The sequence below is a fragment of the Gymnoscopelus braueri genome, assembly GCF_963280865.1.
Source record: "Gymnoscopelus braueri genome assembly, chromosome: 2".
NCBI lineage: Eukaryota > Metazoa > Chordata > Actinopteri > Myctophiformes > Myctophidae > Gymnoscopelus > Gymnoscopelus braueri.
Window position 1 is genome coordinate 24021219 of NC_137604.1, and position 11023 is coordinate 24032241.

Genomic DNA, 11023 nt, shown 5'->3' on the forward strand with positions numbered 1-11023 from the left:
GTACACACACACACACACACACACACACACACACACACACACACACACACACACACACACATATGCACGCACGCACACACACATCTACTGTAACACCCCTCCCTAAAACAGCTGCACTGAGGGGGAAAGAAAACAAACACCCCATCGAACTGAGGTGAGCAGAGCAGGTTTTTCGCACGCAAGGGATTCTCATGGTCTAATCATGGAAAATCTACACAGAAAAATAAATTTCCTGTGAATGTCCAGCTGGTCAGTGTCAGATCATATACCTTTTTTTATTTTTTTATTTGCCTATACCCTTTCAGTGGTGGTGGTGTTAACCCCCCCCCCCCTCTCTTCCTTGTTAAAACCAACACTGTAATCAATCTGTCTGCTACAGAACAACCCAAACAAACAACACAGAGGGAATGCGTAGGGCTGTGGCTATTCACTCCATATCCTAAATGTAATGCCTGATGACGGATTAAGTGTTTTTTGGCTGGGTTTGGTTGTGAATGGGATATACTGCTTTTGGAAGCATTTTGCAAGTTTTTTTTAGGCATCTGTATTTCTTTAGTAGGCATCCTTGGATCGTAGCCCACTTTAATTCTTTGGGAAAAGAATATAAATTAGATATATTATTTATCTTGTTTTTTAATGTAATCTAATTGGCTGTTATGAACATTTTGCATAGAGCCAAGCTTACTTAACACTGTGATATAACATGTCTCTTTCCTAAACTGCTGATAGTAAAAACCTTTGGAAGAGTTGAGAAATCATGCTGACAAGAGGCAGTCTTTGGAGTGCAATAAGAGGATGTTGAATACGGAACAGCAAACTAAAGCACGCTTTATTTCTGTCTGGTACAAGTGTGTCACAACGTCCGCCAAAGCCGGGAGGGACCCTCACCCCTCCTTGTCAAACAAAAGAAATAGGAACAATAGGGAACATCAAAAACTGCAACACAGTTAAATCAATGCACGTCTGCCATTGGAGTTTCTGGAATTTCATCTCACTTTGGGCACAAATGAGCACTGTAGTGTTCCATTGCACTTTGAAGTTCTAGTCCGAGGAGGTAACATACTGTATAAACCTCCAAAACTGGATTTACTTGGAAAAAGCACAGATCTGTTTTTGTAATGTTTTCTGGGGCAAACATTCTGTAAAATAGCTGATGGCAATTTTCCATTTTATGTAAGGTTTAATGGCTAAAGTTTTCTCTAAAAACTATTTATACTAGAGAATGCAGCCTATGATAGACTACCTCTATGATGATGATCTGATTATGATGACAATGTTGAGGACTACAGCAATCATTCCCAGATATGACAATGGATGGGGAATAGGGCCTTGCGAGTGGACTTGATGTAGAGGGAAATACTAAGGGACCTAGTATAGGGCCCTCGGGGACCCTGGTTAACTAAGTATATAGGGTTTAAGTGGTTGAAGAGGTTTTTCAGTTCAGACCATGAGGCTAAACATACTTTTGAGTTAGAAATCTGATATGTTGGTCCCAACTAAATCCAGCTAGAGATATTGCCCAATCATATGAACCTGTGATTGGTATTTTTTTGTAATTATTGGTTTACTATGTTGCAGATACACAACAGATACACAATGACATATAAAAAATACGGTGAAGCAGCATTCTGCTTTTACGGACCGACAGTGTGGAATAAACTCCCACTACACTTAAGACAGGCAGCCTCTGTCGATAGCTTTAAAGCACAGCTCAAGACCTATTACTTCACTCTTGCTTTTAGCTGATTCTTTGGTTGATTTTTAATTCCTCACTGTATTCCCTATTTTAATGTTGTTTTATGCCTTTGCTTTTGTTTTGTGTGAGTGGAAGAGAAAGTCACGGTAGTTAAAAGACAAGAGTCTGATAACTCCATCCGGAGGATTTAGTGAATTATCCTCTGGGGCACGTCGACACGTGGTGGACCCTCCAGGGCAGATCCTTTTGTCTATGTTTATTCTATATATCTTGTATAACCCCGATATCACTCTCAGGGGTGTACGGTGTGTGGTTTGGATGTGATAAGTTAGCAGATCCCCTGGGCTAGTCCACACGTGGTAAACATGGTGAAAATATATTACTAAGGTGTAATATTACTAAGTGAAAATATATTACTAAGGTGTAATATTGACAATTGTGTGAAGATATATTACTAAGGTACACAAGGTACACATGTAATATTGGCAATTGTGTGTGTTGTAGTTGTGTTGTGGCGAGGGCCACTGCATTTTACTGCATTTTACTGCTTTTATTTTATTTTATTTTATTTTTAGCACGTCGACACGTTGTGGACCCTCCAGGGCAGATCCTTTTGTCTATGTTTATTCTATATATCTTGTATAACCCCGATATCATTCTCAGGGGTGTACGGTGTGTGGTTTGGATGTGATAAGTTAGCAGATCCCCTGGGCTAGTCCACACGTGGTAAACATGGTGAAAATATATTACTAAGGTGTAATATTACTAAGTGAAAATATATTACTAAGGTGTAATATTGACAATTGTGTGAAGATATATTACTAAGGTACACAAGGTACACATGTAATATTGGCAATTGTGTGAAGTGTGGATATTTCTTTAGCTGTGTTGTAGAGGACAGTGGCCACTACATTTAAGTTATATCCATTTGTGTTGTAGTTGTGTAGTGGCGAGGGCCACTGCATTTTACTGCATTTTACTGCTTTTATTTTATTTTATTTTATTTTTGTTTGCTTTATTGTTAAATTGGTTCTAACTGTAATTGTATCCTTGCTCTGTAAAGCACTTTGAGCTGCATTTCATGTCATGAAAGGTGCTATACAAATAAAGTTTATTATTATTATTATTATTAACCTAAAACATGACCATGCTGGCCTCATTTTTATTCAAAGCACTAATATTTCTATTTGAATATTCCATAATGTTTTACACCCCTTCACATACCCGTATGTAGCTAACCAGTCGTTTCCAGAAACACAAAGCCTCACAGTCTAGTTTGCACATCACATGAGACGAACACAGTTAAAACTACATGTACAATATTGCATCACAAAAAAAAGCTCTCTTTGTCACAACTTGGGAGCTGAAATTGCAGCTTCTCAGTACAGAGACCAACATCAATTCCAGTGTCTCAGTTGTCCACCTGCTGCATCTATCCATCTATCCAGTCTGACGTTCACCGTAACTCTCGACTGATCGCACTCTTCCCTCCATGATGTCCTATGATGTCATCGTTCATCATTTGTGGCTGCCACCGTCCTTATCTGACCCTTGACCTTTCCCAGAATCCCATGGGTCACCAATGAGTTCTTAGCCCCGAAGCTCTCCTCGCTGTCTGTGTCACCGTAGCAGCTAGAGGTTACTGGGGAGGTTGCGAGGGCAATGACTGAATCAGTCGAGTCTCTGTCTCTGAGTGTGGTCACTAAGGCAGGCTGGGCAGCACCAAGCGGGGCGCACTGGGAGGGAGAGGAGGCGTCACGCTGAAAAAGGGGACTCAGTTCATTGCTGTCCAACCCGTCCTTCGGGCTCTCCTCCCCAGCCTCATCCTCCGATAAACTCAGTGTCTTTTCTTGCGCCTGGTCGTTGAGGAGGGTGACCAGGAAGTTGATGTATTTCATTGCCAGTCGGAGGATTTCGTTTTTGCTGAGCTTCTTGTCGGGGGGGTGTGTGGGGATGAGTTTCCTCAGCTCCGAGAAAGCCCCGTTCACGTTCTGCTGCCGCCAGCGCTCGCGGCTGTTGGTGAAGACGCGCCGAGCCAGCTTCTGAGGAGGGCCTGCCGGGGGAGACGAATAAACTGCACAAACATGCACATGGTATATAGCAGATAGTTAATGTTCATTCTACATGCCTAGTGCAGCATTTTCATAAGCACACACACAGTAGAATCCTCAGTGTTAATTTAACTCTGAGAGTGAGAGAGAGATCTGTGAGGACCATTTGAGTCCATTTTACAGAGTTAAATTAGCACTGAAGATTTTGCTGTGTACCACCACATGCCCATGCATTGCGCGCGCGCACACACACACACACACACACACACACACACACACACACACACACACACACACACACACACACACACACACACACACACACACACACACACACACACACACACACACACTTGAGTGGAGACACACCTCACACACACTTCATTCAGATAAAGTGTTTGATTACAACACAGCAAATCTTACAATCATTGATCTCCAACTCAAAATGGGAAGAAGGCCTTCTCTTGATCCGGTTGTTGCTGAAAATGCCATAGTTGTTTGAGGGACCTAGGAAAGAACTACAAAACAGAGTAGAGATAATTGTATGGGGAAAACACAGTATGGGATTTGTTTTTTTTATAAATGACTAAACAAATCACCCCACTATGGACTTATACTGTGAATATAATATGAATTTACATGTTTAACCATTGTAACTAAGCACCCTTCAAAACCACTTAAACCCTATTTCATACTTCGTTATAGGATGGTGTCTCATGGCGTAAATAGCAGATCTACAGGATCACAACACGTCGCAGCTTCTAGATCAGCTATTTTTTACAATTTCTGGGGGGCGTCCTTTGTTTTTAATTTGCCTATAACATGTCCAAAATAGGGACTGCAGGTTGAAAGTGGTTGAATGATCCCAAATTGGGATGAATGCCAAAGGATGGATGGCGCTGGGGAGAGAATGGTAAAAACCCATTAACTGTGGTGTGATTATGCTGTGGCGTTGATTGAGCGTGCATGCCGAGAGGGAGGCCAGTGTCATTAAGCCTGGTTACTAGCCTATTCTACTTCTAGGGTATAGAATAGATCAATGTTTCCTGCTTACAAACCGGGTTGAGAGAGAGAAAGAGAAGAGATTTATTGCCAGATCTCCATGACAGATGGGAAAACGACAGATGTATACTCGCTGCACTTCCACTGCACTGGGGCTCCTTCCTTAAGAGAATCTTGTTGTGAAAATCCTGCTTGGCTGACTGAAATAGATGAACAATGCGGTTTGATAACGGCTGTGGGAGCTGCCATGCCATTGATTGCCTTTCTTCAGTGCCTGATTAAGTTTAGTTTAGTTGTTTTAAAAAAAAAATCTTTAGTGTACTTTAGTTAACTTTATTGTGTAAACTTAATTTGCATAATGGTAAAAAAGTGATACAAAAGGTAAATGTATGCTGATAACACTATATAAAACATATTGTCGCTGTCAGGTGTATGTATGTCCTAAATAATCGTTACTATGAACATGTGTTCCAATGGATCCAATCTAGTTATTGTTTAGTCACAAGCTCTTTTCATTAGTTAAATATTTAAAAAGACCCACACACAGATTTAACCACTTTCAACCTGGGATCCCTATTTTGAGCATGTAATTATAGGCAAAAGTTTTCAAGCCATTTCGACACTTTTCAAAATCGTTCGAAACGATCAAAAAAGAACCCATCTACAAGCTCACAACGCGCTGCAATGTGACATATTGGGTCTTGTCGACAATTTTTTACTACTTTTGCATACGACAAAATATAATATAGGGCTTTAATTCACTTAAAAAGATAAGGAGAAATATATAGAGATACAATGTTTCTGCCCAACAGTGACAATATAAAACATCTCTGCTGTAGACTAGGCTACTGTATGTGTGTGTATACTACATAATAGTTTAACTGTATATTTAGCCGTATACTGTACACTGTATTACATCAGAATTGGCAGATGTGCCCATTACAGCGACACATATCCTGCTGTCAGTTTCACAATGTATTCCCATAACTGTCTGCACCACCACTATAAATCACAATGGGATATCATGTCATATCAAGTCCCAACAGTCTGAAGTTTCACATGAAACAGAAACTTGAAAAACCATATAACTTAACGGAAGATTTCTAGAAACATTTATCCATATCAGGAAGCCATAAAAGATGGTATGGTTTTACAGTAGTATTCCACATCATCTTATCTAGTAAAATAGAAACAGAGTGAAACTGTAACAAAATAAGTGTGAGACTAAATGGGAGAGAAACATAGTGTGAAAGCATGCATGGTATATGCAAGCAATAAATACTATGTGCTGGACTGAAAAATACAATGACAATTTCTGAAAACAGAAGATTCTCTATAATTCTGTTTATAATGCAATATAAACATGATGCATTATAATCTGCTTATAACACTATATCATTATAGTGATGAAATATAAATTATGCTTTATCTCAATAATCATAAATTATGAAGCATTTTATAACAATATAAGGTAAATTATCATAATTGCTGGACACTAACAAAATTGTTTTAGTGTAATATAATTCTCATAGTTGTAATACATTATAGTAATTTTATAATGTATTATGATCACTGTTATAATGCATTATAGTGTGATTATAAGTAATTATAAGTGGTCATTGGGCACTATGTAACTTCATATGAATAAAATGTAATTTTGTCCAATCTGTATGGTAGAGTATGTTAATACAATATAACTTAGACAATTGGGGTGGTTGTATTTAGTCTCCCTGCTCTTCTTTTGAGACATTTAGATCGTGTCAAAGGTCACGTCTCACCTAGACACAGGATCTGACTGACATGAATTTTGACCTGAAGGTCAAGATTCAATGTATTCCATTAGCTCAATGGTAACCTTTCAGCACAACATTTCATAGGAAACCGGGTTCAAATCCGGGGTACAAGAGGAAAGTTACATAGTGCAGTTTTAAGTACAGTAAGTTGACTTAAAGAACCCAATGACCTCTTATAGTGACTCATCACACTATGATGTTGATAGAATGGTAAATGGTAAATATATAACGCCTTTCTCCAAAGTGCTTTACAAAATGTGCATTACATTCACCATTCACACACACATTCACACACCGATGGCAAAGACAACCATGCAAGGCACCAACTTGCCGGAGCAGCTAGGGGTTCAGTGTCTTGCTCAAGGACACTTCGACAGTAACCCACGTGGAGCCGGGGATCAAAATAAAGTATTATGAGTGCTTATAACCCTAATTATATAGTTTTATAAGCAGATTATATACTTCACCTCATAAGTCATAAATTGTTATAAATCATTATGATATACAGTATCTTTATAATGATGTTTCAAACCTCAGTTCTAGACTAATGTCACACATAGTGCTCATAATATCTGTAAGAGTGTACAGATGCCATTTGATTACATTTGTACGCTCTCTCTGAGTTAAATTACCACTGTGTAGATTAGGGTCCCAGAGATGACAATTGGGAATCAAATGGGGGTCTGTGGCCTATTGCATATCAAACTAGGGGTCCCTGAAATTAAAAAGGCTGATAAACACTGCCATAAACTGAGGGAACACATACTGTACGTAGGGCTGAGGGAACACAGGCATGGCCCCGGTGAATCCTAACAAAGCAGAGCTCACCTGGTGAAGAAGGGGTGTGGGGGCAGGTACTGGTGGGACATCAGCCCTGAGGGAGGGGCAGGCTGGCCTCCAGGGCTGCCCGCCGACAGAGACGTGAACTGGGTGAGACGCAGGTCCCCGTTGGGCCCGTGGAGCAGCGTGGGGATCGGGTGAAGGGTGGTCAGAGGGGTGTTGGGGAGCGGGAGGGGGGGCTTGCTGTGACTCAGGCTGATGACTGGGATGTGTGGAGGAAGAGGAGCAGCGGTAGCAGAGGAAGAGGTGAGAGGAGGATGGGGGGGATGGGTGCAAGGGGACGTCTTGGACTCCATGGCTGGCGCCGGGAGGAGAAGAGGCGGCGAGGAGAGAGATGGGGAGCCCCCGGCGGTGCTGCTCGGACCTCCTTGCTCCTCCTGCTCCGTCTCCATGGCGATGTCTTCGTGGGGATTGGGAAATGCCGTCATCGTGGTGATGGAGCTCTGAGGTGCGCTCAAAGCAGTGATGTCCATGTCTCCCGGGTGCCCTGTCTCGTTCGCAGGGTGGGGAGTGTCTGGGGACGGGGGGAGCTGTTTCTGGAGGGGGCTGTGGTGGTCCATGGAGGAGGAGGAGGAGGAAGAGGAGGAGGAGGAGGAGGAGGAGGGGCGAGGAAGGTCGGGGGACAAGTCAGGCAGACTGCTGTGGTTCATCTTCTCCATCATGGTGGCTGGGGTTTGGGGGAGGGTCCTCGGCTGCCAAGCCACTCTCCTTCTCTGTGGCTCTGTCTCTGTCTCTCTCCCCCAGTGTTTGTGGATGTACTTGGGAATGTGTTTGTGTGTGTATTTATTGTATTTGTGTATGTGTGTTCACGTGTGTGGGAGAGGGACTGATGGGTTTAGTCTTGTCACCGCCAGCTTGTCCAATCGATCTCTGTGGTTAGCAGTCCTGTATGATCTTTCTACAAGGGCCTATAATAATCCTTCATTTCTGCGCTCTGGATCGCAGAGTCCCGTATATCATGGAGTATTTTGCTGTACGTGCTTTTCTCCCATTCCCCGCAGTTTCCACCATCAGACTCTGATGGTGGGTCCTCAGTCTGATGGGTCGCGTGTTGTTTTCTTCACCTATAGTCCAGAGTGCCCTCTGCCTCAGGCTGCTCCTCCCAGACTACGCTGTCATTCTGAAGGCTGCCAGGTGTGGAGCGTTCACATCTGCGTGTGTGATGTGAGTGAGCTTGCATTCATTCCCTCATCTAGAGCAAAAACCGCAGGAGGTGTTTGTCTGTGGTGATCACAGTCCCTTCAGAAATACTGTAGAAGACTGCTTCTGTGACACTGTCTCTGTGTTCGGAGCAGAGATTGAAGGTGTTGCTGTGTTGTGGCTTGGCATGGATTTGTCTATCAGTACATCCTGAGAACTAGAGGTTGTTTTTTTTATAGGTCTCCAGTGACATCTCTTGATGAGTCTGTATGTGTGTCTGTCCCCCTCTGTTTGTATTTTGAGGATATGAGTCAAAATCCTTTCATGTATTCAAAATGTCCCAGGGCATCAAGATTGGATTGTAATCAAAGAGCCTGTTAAACAAAAGAATTAAGATTATATAGAACAAAACAGACAGGATACAGAATAATACTAGAAATAGTAAATGATTTTGAATAACAGTAGGCTATGATGCAAACAAAAACTGACATCAATATTCACTAGTTTGTATTTTAGTATTAACTAATAAATTCTAAGTTTAATTCAAAATTACTCAACAATTTCTGAAAATGTAGTGCAAATGCTGTGGTTGTCTGTCTCGTGACATTCTTTAATGAAGGTGAAGGAGAGTCGCGCTCTACTCAGTACTGCAGTGCAAGGCTCATACTGTAAGAATGAAATCGCTAAGGTTTTGCAACAGTTATTCTTCCCTTTTATCCTTCTCTAATGACTATGTCCTAATTTTGGAAATGTCCTTCCTTTGTGGTGATATATAATCTATATTGGCATGCTGATATATATATATAGAGATATTCTATTCTGGCAATGCTTTGTTAACCAAAGATGTATGCAGTGTATGAATATACATATGCTGTTTATTTATGTGCATTTATAGTATATTATGGTACATTTATTGTAAAAGCAAAAACATATATATAACACTAACATGTGATCATGACAATCAAATATGTGTATTTGATTCAATGACAGAATAAGTCAAGCATGTATCAGTTTGCAACATACTGTAGATATATTTTCAAAATGCACTATAATTAACAATCAGTATGAATTTATGCTGTGAATAGCAGCCCATGTAGCCAAGTAATGCTAGTTGATTAAATTGATAAACTGACATTATTTTAAGAATTGTAATGTCAAATTTCATCATTATTATCTACTGACATTGCCTTAAATTTACAATTCTAGTATTGTTATCTAATTTATAAATGTAGAATATATATACACAATAGTTTTATAATAATTTGAATGTGATTATTATTACTTTTTTATTATAATGCAAAAAAACTACAGGTATTTGTAGCCTTAATGAATATTGTGATCATGAAAATATTACTCCTTTCTGGTGTTAATTTGTCTTTTTTTATGTTTATCCCATTGATTAATTTTCTATTTGACAAAATGGTCATATTGAACTCAAAATAATGACTACCATACATATCTATATTTTCTATATGATCACTGATATAATATTATTCTACCACGCAAACCACAGGTTCTACAGTATAGTACTTGCTGCCATAAACAACAAAAAGTGACTAAATACAATACTCACATATTCAATGTGACCCTCAGCATGCTCCATCTGTTTGTAAGGTCATATATCCACTATGGACGCACACGCTGTCTCATGTGCTCCTCCACCTTGTCCACAGCGTTTTAATCTCCGCCACAGTGACCTAACAAGTCCCACTTCTGACTCCACACAGGTCAAAGTACAATAAGTAGAGGTGGCAACCTGTGTGACACTGCTCAGATATACTTCTGACACTCATTCGCTCCAAACTCCCTAAAAGCAGAAATGTCTAAATTCACAACAAGCTGGTCTGAGCGCACAAGGGAGCGTTATCGTACAACATGCAGTTTGTTCTTTGGCGTGAAGGCGCTCCTCAGGATGAAGACACGCTACTATAGCGTGGAGGTGAGAAGGCATCAAGTCATGTCATCGCACCCCCCCCCCCCCCCCAAGCTTATGTCATTCTTTCCCTCTGTCACTCCTCTCTCCTTTTCTGTCTGTCCCCTTTCCCTGTCTATCCCTCCTTCTCTCACTTTCCTCGCCAAGAAGACACAATGCCGTAGTTGGCTGCCAGTCGGAGAGTCCTGGTATTGGCGAATGTGAGGTGGGAGAGAGAGGACGGGGGAGAGGGGCAGAGAGAGAGAGAGAGAGAGAGAGAGAGAGAGAGACAGACAGACAGAGAGAGAGAGAACTGTGTTGCAAGGAGAGTTTTCCGCTCCCTGCTGGACAAGAGGATGTGCGCGTACAATATGGTGACTGCTGATAAGAGCCTCAAAAGCTGCCTGTGGCCCGTAGATAAGAACACCCCCCCTTCCCCCCTCCACCACCACCACCACCACCCAATACCAATACCAACACACACACACACTTGCGCGCGCACAGTCACACGCACACACACACACACACACACACACACACGCGCACACACGTACTGTACACATTCGTTTGCACACATGCACACAGACAC

The 11023-nt window shown here is 41.4% G+C and overlaps 1 protein-coding gene across 2 annotated transcripts; it reads right to left on the bottom strand.

Moving 5' to 3' along the window:
- Window positions 1–810: 810 nt before the first annotated feature.
- lyl1 (LYL1 basic helix-loop-helix family member) lies at window positions 811–8207 on the bottom strand. Of its 2 annotated transcripts, none has more exons than XM_080414504.1 (3): window positions 7371–8207; window positions 4171–4265; window positions 811–3749 (listed from the first exon to the last, which is right to left on the bottom strand). In XM_080414504.1, the coding sequence occupies exons 1-3, from the start codon at window positions 8042–8044 to the stop codon at window positions 3205–3207; spliced, it is 1314 nt and encodes a 437-aa protein (XP_080270630.1). In that variant the 5' UTR covers window positions 8045–8207; the 3' UTR covers window positions 811–3204. The 2 variants fall into 2 exon arrangements, with proteins under 2 accessions (XP_080270630.1, XP_080270629.1); XM_080414503.1 differs by having other exon boundaries at window positions 811–3770.
- Window positions 8208–11023: the final 2816 nt, after the last annotated feature.